Raw genomic sequence first — 14,288 nt, forward strand, 5'->3', positions numbered from 1 at the left:
AGTGCACCTTTAAGGTGTTATTGGTAGAAGTGAGTGCTAAGAATATAGTCATTTCTGCTACTATGCCTTGGAAAGGGCTAGTCAAAGAGACTGTCCCTTTCTTTCATCCAGAAAAAAACAGTTCATCAAATGGAGCTCTTACTACTGTCCTTGATATTGGACCATGACTTTAAGAAACACCTTTCTAGGGTATTTCCTCAAAACCCATCCAGCACCCAGCATGGCTCTAGAGTGGTCAGGGACTGGGAGGGTTGCGAACGACATGTTAATTTTTCATGCATCTTATCTTTTCTCATAGATCATATCTTTTCCCAGACAACAGAGACCTCAATTTCAATTTTTGTTTGATTCTTCAAATATGTCCTACAGTCAGTTCTCATAATCATTTTCTTAAGTGGAACAAAGTTTAGGGAAAGTTTACTCTGTACATACCACAGAGAATGTTCTCATTTCTCTTTGAAAATTCAAATTCATAGTATGCATAATGCTATGATTATTAGCCTTATATTGTTTTCAAAATTATCTGTTGCTTACCTACTCTTTTCCCTGCTGCTGTATTATTTCCATTCATTCCAATACCACGGGCAGACTACAATTAAAACACAAAACATCTATAGAGGTGAGTTAATGGAAAATAGAAGGAAAGATCACCAAACATGAAATAATTATATTTTATTATAAAAATGCTGCTGAGCTTTCATTTAAAATTATTTAATCTATTTTTAATTAAATTAACTTGGAACCTGATTGTCACATCCATCAATATTGTACTTACTCTTTATCTATAAGAAAGTAAAATTCGATGGCTCAAATAAAAGTTCTTATTGAGGAAAAACATTAATAAAAATATTTAGTATTTAAAAATACATGATAAACTGTTTACACAAAGCTACTTTCAAATTACAGTTCTCAATTTAGGACTAAAACATTATTTAAAATTCAACTGTCAAAAAAATTTTCTACAAACTGATAAACATTTTAAGAGAAAGTTATGAAAAGAATTCAACCTTAGGCCTCTTTATTTAATGTGTAAACAAAAAACAAACTATATGTTGAATCACTACATGGATAACTAGTAGAACATATTGAAAGGCAAATACTTACTAAAAAAAATTCTGTAGGTTCTAACTGGGGAGAACTTTTCCTAAGGCTTTCTTCCTGAAAATGCTGGAGGTTTGTAAACAGCCCAATTCCAGAGGTTCGAAGCCTGCCTGCCCCATGTGTGCTCTGCAAGCTGTCTCTGCTTGCGCTCCGGGCCAGTGAAGCAAGAAAACCTATGTTATTTACACAACCAACAGGCTCTTTGGTAGCCTTGTTAGCCATTTCTGTGATATCCCGAGCCTCAACTTTAGAAATAATATCAGATCTTTTCCCAGGTGAATCGACTTTAACAGCTCGAAAGCGAGTAGTCCTAGAGAAAGAAGAATCAGTTATATTTCGAACGTCCAGCGACCGAAGCACATTTTGTGAAGCAGAAGACTGGAGGTTCCCAGACTCAAAACATTTGGACTGTCTCTGTGGTTTCACCAGAGAGTTATGTAGTGACATTGGTGCAGAACAGTGAAGAGGTGATAAGAGTCTATTCTTGTGAGCACTTAATTCACGGTGGTCGAAAACTGCAGCTTCTACTGATTCACCACTCAACACTTTTGCAACATATTTAAGATGCTGCTCTGTAGCTTTCAACCCTTTATCACCATTAGTGAGTGAGGATTCTGGATTTACCTTCCGTGTGCCTTCTAAGCCACTGCTCTGTTCATCAGCATTTCCTTCGGTAAAGGAAGCAAACGAACCCACTTCAGGTAGAAGCAATTCTTCAGTTACACACTCTTCTGAAGTTGGAAATAAAACAGTGTCATCCTCATTATTAGATGACAAATTTCCTGAAAAGTTTTTTGTCCGCCTAGGTAGGGATGATCCAAGATGGAGAATAGAATCAGCAAGCTCTTTGTCATTTTCAAACTCCATAGGGGGTATCTGAGGTGGTAGTTTGAAGCCACTATTGGAATGAGACTGTGTGTTACTCTCCCAGTTATCGTCTTCCTTAAGAAAATCACTAGCGATAGATGATATGGATCTATCAGCAGGGGGCAGAGCTGCCAAACTTGAAATGGCATTGCTGGCCGAGTCAGGCAGATATGTGTTCCCAGGAGAAGGTAAACAAGACTGCCCAATGTGGGGGAGAACCCTTAACAATCTGTGGCGAGCAGCTGCCGTGGAACTACTGGAAGGTCGAGGAACTACAGGTGGACGAGGTTTTACCTTGACAGCTTTCTTAGGCTAAAAGAAAAGAGTCAATATATAATTCTTTACACGGTCATTTTCTCTGCCCATTAACAAAAATTAATGAAGGAAGAAAAGGTTACTTCTGTAACATACTGGCATTTGGATTACGTCAATCTAAAATGTTTAAAAAGATTAAAATCTTAAGCTTATGATTGAGAAGAATTTTGCTATCTTCCTTCATTGAGTATAATTTTCTGAGAATGTTATAGAAAAATAATTTTATTTTTCATCACTATTAATTATTTGTCAGAGTTTTGCAGAGAAGAAAACTGATTATATTAGGTATGACATTGCTGACCTATTTTAGATCCCCAACAACTTTTCCTAGTAAGATGAGTAAAGTATTTGGCTAGGTAGCTATTGCAAAAAAGAGTTAACAGACCTAAACTGCTATCCTTGAAAAGATCTGCTTGCAAGGCTGGCCCTTGGCTGGCTTCTAGGAACTTCTATTTCAAGAAGTAGTAGTATTTCCTGCTACCATAACAGATAAGAGTGGCTCATTGGGCCTAAACTGTTTGTGCAAGCAATATGGTTTATGCTGAACATCAACTTTCCTTCTGGGAGTCTGGAATTTTGGTACATGCTAGGCAGAGGGTGCCTCCATGAAAAGCTCCTAATAAAACCCCTGGGCAAAGAATCTTTAATGAGCTTCCCTGGTAGACAACATTCCACATGCGCTGACAACTCACTGACAGAGTAATTAGTCATATCTTATGATACTTCACTGGGAAAGCCTGTGCTTGGTTTCCTCTGGACTTCACCCCATGCACCTTTTCCCTTTGCTGATTTTGCTTTGTACGCTCTTTTTGCTATAATAAATCTTAGCTATGAATAAAACTATAAGCTAATCCTGTGAGTCCTTCAAGCAAATCATCAAACCTAGGAGTGCTCTAGGAGTCCCCAATATAGTAGATTTTAATAAAAGCATCACAACAATTTATGGTGTATGGTTAAAATTGAAAATTAAAGATATGAAGCCTTAGCGCTTATCTTTAAGATATGAACTGATATGTGCATGACAAAAGGAAGGAATACCTGATGATATACCAAATCTCCCAACCTAGAAATATAAGAAAATCTAGATAATTCAGCAGACAGCAGTTGAGGCAAGAACTAGAGGGGAGCTAAAAATCCAAAGAAAGAAGAAACTTGGAAAGTTATGAACCAAACATTTCATGTCTAGCCAAACTGTCCTTTATGTGTTATGGCTAAAGAAAAAGTTTTAAACATCCAAACACTCAGAAAATACTGTATTTACAAGCTTTTCCTAAGAAATTTATTAGAGATGAGCTTCTTCTAACCAAAAAGTATGGGTAAACTTCAGTAAGAAGACTGATAGTAAGCATGTAATATATTTAATTAAAGACCTAAAACTAAGAGTGGGGACAAGATTAGAAAAATGATTTGTAAATGTTATACTATCTTAAAAAGCAGAAATAATGCAAATATTAAAAATGGAAGATGAGAGAAAGTAAAATAAGTTCATTGATTATAACTTAATAAGTAGGAGTCAAAAGATATCTTTTAAAAATAAAAGAGAAGACAATTAAGTATGGAAAAGGCAGAATAAGGACATGATAAAAGATATTACTATAAAGTTAAACAATAGAACAAAAAACAAAAGCCTTCTGAAGTACCAAAAAGTACACACTCAACACACTCACATACCCATACACACACAAAACAGACCATAAAGAAACTGTAAATATAACAAAATAATAAGATATTAAGGACCAAATATAGGGACTTCCCTGGTGGCTCAGTGGTTAAGAATCTGCCTGCCAATGCAGGGGACACGGGTTCAAGCCCGGGCCCGGGAAGATCCCACATGCCTCAGAGCAGCTAAGCCCATAAGCCACAACTACTGAGCCTGTGCTCTAGAGTCCACGTGCCACAACTACTGAGCCCGCGTGCCACAACTACTGAAGCCCACCCACCTAGAGCCCGTGCTCCACAACAAGAGAAGCCACCGCAATGAGAAGCCCGTGCACCACAACGAAGGGTAGCACCCACTTGCCGCAACTAGAGAAAGCCCATACGCAGCAACGAAGACCCGACACAGCCATAAGTAAATAAATAAATAAATAAATTTATTTTTTAAAAAAAGACCAAATATAAAAGTCATACCAGTAAATGTGAATGTGATTAAGTGGTATATTTTTTAAAATTTCAAATTGGCTCACAAAGCAAAAAACAACTCTATGCTGTATATAAAAGGTCTTCCCAAAACAAAGTAAATCAAAAGTTAATAAAAAAAGACATGGGAAAGAATACACAAAGCAAATTAAAACAATAAGATATCAAGGGTTATGGGCCTGATATCAGGCAAGGAAAATTCAAGCTGAAGGTCAGAGATGAAACATTTTATAACATCTAGAATTAGCAGTATAATGAAAATACAACAGTTATTAATATTTATGCACTAAATCACACAACCACCTTCTTAAAGCAAAAACTATGGGAGATGAAAAGAAAAATACACAGAAAACCACTAATAATTACAGACTTTCACCTATCACTATTCTCATTTTAAGAGAGAGCAAGCTGACAAAAAAATAAGGAAATAGAGGACGATTTAATAACGTCAAATCTTACAGACAGCTATCAAACTTTTACCCTGATAACAGAGAATGAGCCATTTTCTTAAGTATACACAGGACAGTCATAAAGAGTGATATTAGATCACGAATAATCAAATTCTATTAAGCAGATATGGAAATAACATTCTCTGATTTCTATGCAATAAAAAGAGAAATTTTAAAAAATTAAAAATTAAAAAGGCTCTCTCGCCAGGATTTTTTCAAACTCAAACTACTCTTGGATAAAAAGGGAACTATCAACTAAAAATGCAAAATTTCTTTTAAAAATTAATGAAAATACTACAAATTGACATTAAGTTCTCCCTGATGAGCTGATCTGAAAAGAATATGTCATCTACATAATATCCTGCCAAAAATGTTTGACCTGCATCTAATCATGATGAAACAATAAGACAAACTCAAACTGAGGATATTCTACAAAACTGGCCTACACTTCAAAAGTATCTGACATGAATGTCCAACAAAGGCTAAGAAATAGTTCTGTATAAAAGCAGACCAAGAAAACATTACAACTACATACAACAATGCATGATTCTTGATTGGATCCCAGATTGAAAATAGAAAGAAAAATCAAAATAAAACAAAATGCTATCAAATACATTATTGAGACATGGAGAAATGTGAATATGGATGAAGTAATGTGTATCAATGATAAATTATGTGTGTGATAACTATATTGTGGTTATGTAGGAGAAGGCTCTGTTCTTAGGAGTTATATACTGAATTAAATATTTAGGGGGAAATGTTATGATATCTGCAACTAACTCCCAAATGGATCAGGTAAAAGAAATAGGGAAAGAAAACAAATGTGGAAAAATGCTAACTGGTGAATCTAGGTAAAATTTTCATGGTTGTTCACGGGTATAACATTTCTGAAGGACTGAACATTTTTCAAAGTAAAAAAGGTAAATAAGTGTTCAGACAAAATCTAAGAGACTTAATTGCCAGGAGCCCTAAATGAAAAGAAATACTAAAAGATTCAGATGGGAGGAAAATAATTTTTAAATGAAGCAAGTAATTGCAGGAAAGAATAAAGAGCAACAGAAAAGGTAAATATGTGGGTAAATATCAATAATATTAGCAATATAAAACAATTTGAGGGGCTCAAAATATATGTAAAATTAAAATGCATGACAATGACACAAAAGGTGTTTGGATGTATAAATGGAGTTAGTGTTCTAAGATTCTGGCATTAAAAGCAAAGTGATAAAAATCATTTTTATTAGACTATAAGTAGTCAAGAATGTACAAATAATCTCTAGAGTAACCACTTGACAAAGCTAGTATAATAGTAAGTAGCTAACAAAGTAGTAGAGGATAAAAACTGAATAACAAAAAATAGACTAATCTAAAAAAGGACAAAAAAGGAGAGAAAAAGAAACATAAAACAGGTGGTTAAATAGAAAATAAATAGTAAGATGATAAAAATCCACATGTATCAGTAATTATACTAAATGTAATAGATGAAAATCTTAAGCTTGTCAGTTTAGATTAAAAAATAATAAAACTAACCATGTACTGACTACAAGAGACAATTCTTTTTTTTTTTTTTTTTTTAATTTTTTATTAATTATTTATTTATTATTTTTATTTTTGGCTGTGTTGGGTCTTCGTTTCTGTGCGAGGGCTTTCTCCAGTTGCGGTGAGTGGGGACCACTCTTCATCGCAGTGCACGGGCCTCCCACTATCGCGGCCTGTCTTGTTGCGGAGCAGAGGCTCCAGACGCTCAGGCTCAGTAGTTGTGGCTCACGGGCCCAGTTGCTCCGCGGCATGTGGGATCTTCCCAGACCAGGGCTCAAACCCTTGTCCCCTGCATTGGCAGGCAGCTTCTCAACCACTGCGCCACCAGGGAAGCCCAACAATTCTTAAATATAGGAACATAGAGTGAAAGTAACAGAGTGGAAAGATATATAATAGAAACATAAACCAAAAAAAAGCTAGCTCAGCTACACTAATAAGAAAGTAGCTTATACTAATAAGACAAGTGCATTACAAGACATAAAGAAAAACATTTTTATAATGATAATAAATAATAATTTTTATAATAATATAAACTACAAGAAAGATATCACAATTCCTTGGATATCATAAAATCTGTACTAGATCATTTGATCTAGTTTGACAGAGTTTCAAAATACATAAAGCAAAAATAAACATCTTAAAAGGAGAAACACACAAATCCACTACCAGAAAGGGATATTTTTAATACACTTCTCTCAATAACTGATGGAAAACAGACACGCACAAAAATTAGAAGACCAGAACAACACAAATAACTTATCTAATTGATATATACAGAACACTATATATATGGACAGATTACACAGTCTCTCCAAGTGTGTAAGTGGCATTTATTAATATGCTTAGTCACAAATCAAACCTCAACTAATTTCAAAGGCTTGAAATAATTTAGAGTATGTTCCCTGACCACAGTGATATTAAACTACAAATCAGTAATAAAAAGGTACATAATGGGACTTCTCTGGTGGCGCAGTGGTTAAGAATCTGCCTGCCAATGCAGGGGACACGGGTTCGAGCCCTGGTCTGGGAAGATCCCACATGCCGCGGAGCGACTAGGCCCGTGAGCCACAGTTGCTGAGCCTGCGTGTCTGGAGCCTGTGCTCTGCAACAAGAGAGGCTGCGATAGTGAGAGGCCCGCGCACCGCGATGAAGAGTGGCCCCCGCTTGCCGCAACTAGAGAAAGCCCTTGCACAGAAACGAAGATCCAACACAGCCATAAATAAATAAATAAATAAATAAATAAATAAAATTTAAAAAATAAATAAATAAAGCAAATAATTAAAAAAAAAAAAAAGACTCTGCCTGCCAATGCAGGGGACACAGGTTCAAGCCCGGGTCTGGGAAGATCCCACATGCTGCGGAACAACTAAGCGCATGCGCCACAACTACTGAGCCTGTGCTCTGGAGCCCGAGAGCCACAACTACCGAGCCCACATGCCACAACTACTGAAGCCCACACGTCTAGAGCCCGTGCTCTGCAACAAGAGAAGCCACGGCAATGAGAAGTCCACGCACCGCAACGAAGAGTAACCCCCGCTCGCCGCAACTAGAGAAAGCCTGCAGGCAGCAATGAAGACCAAACGCAGCCAAAAATAAATAAATAAATAAATAAATAAATTTATATCTTAAAAAAAGGTACATAATATTCCACGTTTGTAAACTAAGAGGTTCGCTTCTAAGTAAGCCATGAGTCACACTGATATAAAGATTTAATGTAATCCCTGTGAAAATCCCAATAGCATTTTTGCAGAAATAGAATAATCCATCCTAAAATTCGTAAGTGATCTCAAGGGACCCCAAATAGTCAAAATAATATTGACACATAAGAACAAAGTTGCAGGTCTCACACTTCCTGATTTCAAAACTTATTACAAAGCTAAAACTTATTGCAAAGCTTATTACAAAGCTGTTGGTGTGGTACTGTCTTTATGTCAGTACCACACTAATCAAAATAGTGTGGTACTGACATAAAGACAAACATATTGACCAATGGACTACAACAGAGAGCCCAGAAATAAACCCTCACATATATGGTCAAATGACTTTCAACAAGATGCCAAGACCACTCAATGGGGAAAGAACAATTTCTTCAACAAATGGAGTTGGGAAAATTGGGTATCTTCATACAAAAGAACGAAGCTGGACCCTTACCTTGCACCATATGCAAAAATTAACTTAAAAATGTATCAAAGACCTAAAACTATAAAATTCTTACAAGAAAACAGGAGGAAAAGCTTCATGACATTGGATTTGGCAATGGTTTCTTGGATATGACATCAAAAGCATGGGCAACAAAAGAGAAAACAGATAAACTGGACTACATCAAAATTTAAAGCTTCTGTGTATCAAAGGATACTACCATCAGAGTAAAAAGGCAACACACAGAATAAGAGAAAATATTTGCAAATCATATATATCATAAAGGGCTAATATCCAGAATATATAAAGAATTCTTAAACCTCAACAACAAAAACAATAACCTGATTCAAAAATGGGCAAAACACTTGAATAGATATTTCTCCAAAGAAGATATACAAATGGCCTACTAGAACATGAAAAGATGCTCAACATCACTAATTATTAGGAAACTACAACTACAAACCAACTACGACCAACTACAACTAAATCAAAACTACAACTACGACCTCATGTCCATTAGGATGACTACTACTTAAAAAAAAATGTATTGGTGAGGATATGAAGAAATTGGAAGCTATGAAAAACAGTATGGCAGTTCCCCCAAAAATTAAAAATAGAATTACCATATGATCTTAAAATTCTGGGTAAATTTACGAAAGAATTTAAAGTGGGGTCTCAAAGAGATATTTGCATACCCTTGTTCATAACAGCATCATACACAATAGCTAAAAGGTGTAAGCAACACATGTCTCCATTGACAGATGCATGGTTAAGTAAAATGTTGTATATACATATTTACTCAACCTTAAAAAGTATTGAAATTGTGACATAAGCTACAACATGGATGAACCTTGAGGACATTGCTAAGTGAAGTAAGTCACAAAAAGACAAATACTGTAGGATTTCACTCATATGAGGTTCAAGAAAGTCAAATTCATAGAAAACAGAGAGTAGAATTGTGGTTGCCAGGGGCTGGGGGTGTAGAGAAATTGGGAGTTGTTTAATGAGTATAGAGTTTCCATTTTCAAGATGAAAAAGTCTGGAGATTGGTTGCTCAACAGTGTGAATGTACTTAACACTACTGAACTGTATGTACACTTAAAAATTAAGATGGTAAATTTTGTTATATTTATTTTACTATAATTAACAATTTTGTAATGTTAATTATAGAATCTAGGTGGTGGATAAACAGGTGTTCACTGTAACATTCTTTCAACCTTGCTGTATGTTGGAAAAGAAAGGAAAATTAAAGACCAATTTCTCTGATGAACAAAAATCCTAAATAAAATATTAGGAAATTTAATCTAAAGACATAAAAAGGAAAATTCACCACAACCAAGAGTGGTTCATTCTAAGACTGATTTCATATTTAAAAAAAATAAATTCACCACATTATCAGAATAATTTTATTCAGTGTAAAATACTTTTTAATTTCCCTTTGGATTTCTTCTTTGACCCATCAGTTACTTAGAAGTGTGTTATTTCCAAAATATTAGATTTTCCAGATATCTTTGTTGACTCCTAATTTTATCCATTGTAATAAGAGAGCATTTTTTTTTCACACACACACACACACTGTATTTTATTTTTACAAGAGATAAATAAACTGACACCAAGCATTGTAAATGGATGACCACAACAAAAGCAACAATGATTACAATTACCAAACACGAAACACACTCATACTATGAAGACAGCATTTTTTGTATGATTTGAATCTTTTAAAATTTATTGGGACTTGTTTGATAGCATACAATACAGTTTATCTTAGTAAATGCTCTGGGTGCACTTAAAAAGAATGTGTATTCTGCTGTTAGGTGGAGCTTTCTTTAAACGTCAATAGGGACAAATAGGTTTACAGTTGATCGAGTTATATTAGAAATCTAATATAACTATGAATTTATCTATTTCTCTTTATAGCTTTTGCTTCATGCATTTTGATGTTCTGTTATTAGGTACATAAACATTTAAGATTGTGGGGAAAGAATTTTATTTTTAATAGAGTTAGGTCAACTGTACTCCATCTGGAAAAAACTTGTCTTCATCCTACTTTACATTATATATGTTTTTTAAAGTTGTGAGGTTGTTGTTTTTTTTTTCAGATGGATTGTAAATCTAAATGAGAAAGGAAAAATCATACAGCTTTTGGATAAAAAACACAGGAGCATGTCTTCAAAACACTGTGGTAGGAAAAAACTTCATTAAATTTTATAAAAACTAGTAATCATAAAAGGAAAACTGTTAAGTTAAAATACATTAAAATAAAGAATATTTATTCATTAAAAAAATACGAAAGTGAAATAGCAGCTGTTAGACTATCTATAAATCATGTATCTGTCCAAGAACTTGTATCCATAGTATATAAAAATTCCTTCAAATCAGTAAGCAAAAGGCAGACAACCCAATTTAAAAAATGAGCAAAATATTTGAACAAGCACTTGACAGAAGTCAGTATCTTAAAAAAAAAAAAAAGGATGTATTTAAACAGTGTGATTCACATGATATAAAGACTGTTGGTACAAAAGTCAATATCTTAATGGCGAATAAGCACATGAAAAGCTTAACATTATTCTCCATCAGAGAAATGTAAATTAAAACCACTACACATCCACCAGAATGGATAAAATAAAAAAGACTCACAATGTCAAGTGTTCATGAGGATGTGACACAAACGGGAACTCTCCTGTTTCTGATGGGAGTGTAAACTGGTTCAGACACTTCACAAAACTGTTTAGCAAAACAACTAAAGCTACACAGATACCTACCCTATGGCTCTACAAGTCTATTCCTAGCTATATGCCCCAAAGAAAAGAGTGCATGGGTCCACCAAAGTCATGTATAGGAATGTTCAGAGCAGCTTTGTTGATGAAAGCCAAAAACTAGAAACAACCTAAATGTCAAAAGAAGAAGGAAGAAACGAAGTACAGGCATACCTCATTTTATTGCACTTTGCAGATAACCGCGTTTTTTACAAATTGAAAGTTTGTTGCAAGCCTGTGTTGAGCAAGTCTATATTGATGCCATTTTTCCAACAGCATTTGCTCACTTTGGGTCTCTGGGTCACATTTTGGTAATTCTTGCAATACTTCAGCCTTTTTCATTATTATTATATTTGCTATGGTGATCCGTGATCAGTGATCTTTGATGTTACTACTACAACTCACGGAAGGCTCATATTATGGTTAACATTTTTTAGCAATAAAGTATTTTTAATTAAGGTATGTACATTGTTTTTTAGACATACTGCTATTGCACACTTAACGGACTACAGTATAGTGTAAACATAAATTTTATATGCACTGGGAAACCAAAAAAATTCGTGTGACTCACTTTATTGCGATATTCGCTTTACTGTGGTGGTCTGGAACTGAATCTGCAATATCTCCGAGGTATGCCTGTATAGTCATACAATGGATTAGTACACAGTAGTAAAAGAGAATGAAATGATATATGCAACAACATGGATGAACTGCAAAAGTATTATGCTGAGCAAAAGAAACCAGACCAAAAAAAGGTGTATTATATATAATTTATACAAAGTTCAAGAACAGTAAAGACTAATTCATGGTGACACATGTAAGAATAGTAGTTATTTCTGGGAGTAGGAAAAGGCAGGTATTGATGGGAAAGGTTACAAGGAAATCTGGAGAGAAATTTTAATTTTGAGTTACACCTATTTTAATTTGAGTTATACCTACATGACTGTATAGAAATGTAAAAATTCATCAAGTTCTATTAAAGACTTGTGAATTTTATTTTATGTACATATTACATTTCAATAAAGAAAAAGTTATTAATGGAGTGAAAAGCAAAATAATAGAGTGGTGATACATATATATGACAAAAAACTTATATCCAGAATATTAAAGATCTCCAAAAAAATCAATAAGCAAAACACATACAACTCAATTTTAAAAATGGGCCAAAGATCTGAACAGGCATTTTATAAAAAAGGATATCCAAATACCCAATAAATACATGAAAGGTGCTCAACTTCATTGATCAGAGAAATGCAAATTAAAACCATAATGTAGGGCTTCCCTGGTGGCGCAGTGGTTAAGAATCTGCCTGCCAACGCAGGGGACATGGGTTGGAGCCCTGGTCCAGGAAGATCCCACATGCCGCAGAGCAACTAAGCCCGTGTGCCACAACTACTGAGCCTGTGCTCTAGAGCCCACGAGCCACAACTACTGAGCCCACGTACCACAACTACTGAAGCCCGCACACCTAGAGCCTGAGCTCCACAAGAGAAGCCACGCAACGAAAAGCCCGCACACCTCAACGACGAGTAGCCTCTGCTCGCCGCAACTAGAGAAAGCCCGCGTGCAACAACGAAGACCCAACGCAGCCAAAAATAAATAAATTTATTTATTTATTTATTAAAAAAAACCCAAAACATAATGTAATGCCACTACACACCAACCAGAACGACAAAAATAAAAAAGGACCATAACAAATACTGGTAAGAATGCATGAAAATTGCAACTCTCATTCACTATTGGACAGAATTCATTCAATTACTTTGGAAAACTGACAGTATCTAGTAAAGCTAAACATTCCTTATCAACATCCAGGTAGTGGAGATATCCATAATAAGTAAATATTAATAGCATTTTAAAAAGTAACTATTGCAAAATTAAGGTTAGGCTATCTTTTATTATCCTTCTTAGCACTATGAAATTTTTTAAAATCATGAATTATTTTGAGTGCAGTATTATCACATTAAATACATTGCTGGCCTAAAAAAATCAATTCACCACATTTAATATCTCAATAAATAACTGAGGCCAGAAACTTGAAATGAATAATAGTTTATAAATCTTTTTTTTCCCACAATTACCAACAGACTCAATGCTGTGAGCCCTGCAAGGATATACTAGAGAAAGACCTGGCCAAGCTTCACCTTTTTGCTGAGATTCATGTTCTCCATTTTAGCCTTCAGCAGTTTCATCTTATTCATAGTTATTGAATTTTCAATTATCTGTTGCCCAGAAGGAGAAGGCTCAATTTCCTCATCTTCATCAGTATGCAAATTATACACAGAACCACCACTGCAAAGAAAATAATAATTACTAATGAAATGCACCTTATACCTGCCCAATGACTAAAAATATTTTAAATGCAATACAAACTATAGATGTTGCTAATGATAAAACGATAAATCCATCTTGTCAATGTAAATTCAAGGCAAATGTATTTCAAAAATATATTTCTTATGAGAAAAAAAGTAAATGGGGATAAATATCATGATCTAGAATTACTGAAAATCTAGTACAGCTGAGCTTTTCTGAAGTCAGTATACCATAAGTGAAGATCTTTTATGTTTGGAAATGTAACCAGACAGAATAGCACAGATTTTAAAATGAAAAAAGACACCTTGGTCAAGTCATGACACAAATTATTAAACATATAAAACATTCCAATTACTGATCAATCACAATAATATTTATTCATAACTTAACATATTTATTATCTGGAGCCCTTTCTCTTTGACTACAGAATGCCACAATATAATGCCATAATATAATGGCACTATCACACTATCCTCATATTTATTCTTATATGTCTACCTTTCCCCCTTATGCCCCCATATGTAAGCAAGTTGAAAGCAGATATTAATATTAGGCTTGGGACTTCTCTGATGGCTCAGTGGTTAAGAATCCGCCTGCCAATGCAGGGGACACAGGTTCAATCCCTGATCTGGGAAGATCCCACATGCTGCGGGGCAGCTAAGCCTGTGCG

The 14,288-nt window shown here is 34.8% G+C and overlaps 1 protein-coding gene across 7 annotated transcripts in view; it reads right to left on the minus strand.

Moving 5' to 3' along the window:
• Positions 1 to 14,288, minus strand: part of ZFAND4 (zinc finger AN1-type containing 4) — an 80,509-nt gene that overhangs the window by 6,493 nt on the left and 59,728 nt on the right. For 6 of the 7 annotated variants that reach the window (XM_082423483.1, XM_082423481.1, XM_082423482.1 and 3 more), the window contains 3 exons: positions 13,450 to 13,597; positions 1,105 to 2,280; positions 535 to 589 (listed from right to left, as the gene is read on the minus strand). In XM_082423483.1, coding sequence (XP_082279609.1) covers positions 535 to 589; positions 1,105 to 2,280; positions 13,450 to 13,597 — 1,379 coding nt within the window. Of the gene's footprint in view, positions 1 to 534; positions 590 to 1,104; positions 2,281 to 11,876; positions 11,942 to 13,449; positions 13,598 to 14,288 lie in introns of all 7 variants that reach the window. The other variant, XM_082423486.1, reaches the window with a different exon arrangement.

Source organism: Balaenoptera physalus, assembly GCF_965194825.1.
Source record: "Balaenoptera physalus genome assembly, chromosome: 14".
Lineage (NCBI taxonomy): Eukaryota > Metazoa > Chordata > Mammalia > Artiodactyla > Balaenopteridae > Balaenoptera > Balaenoptera physalus.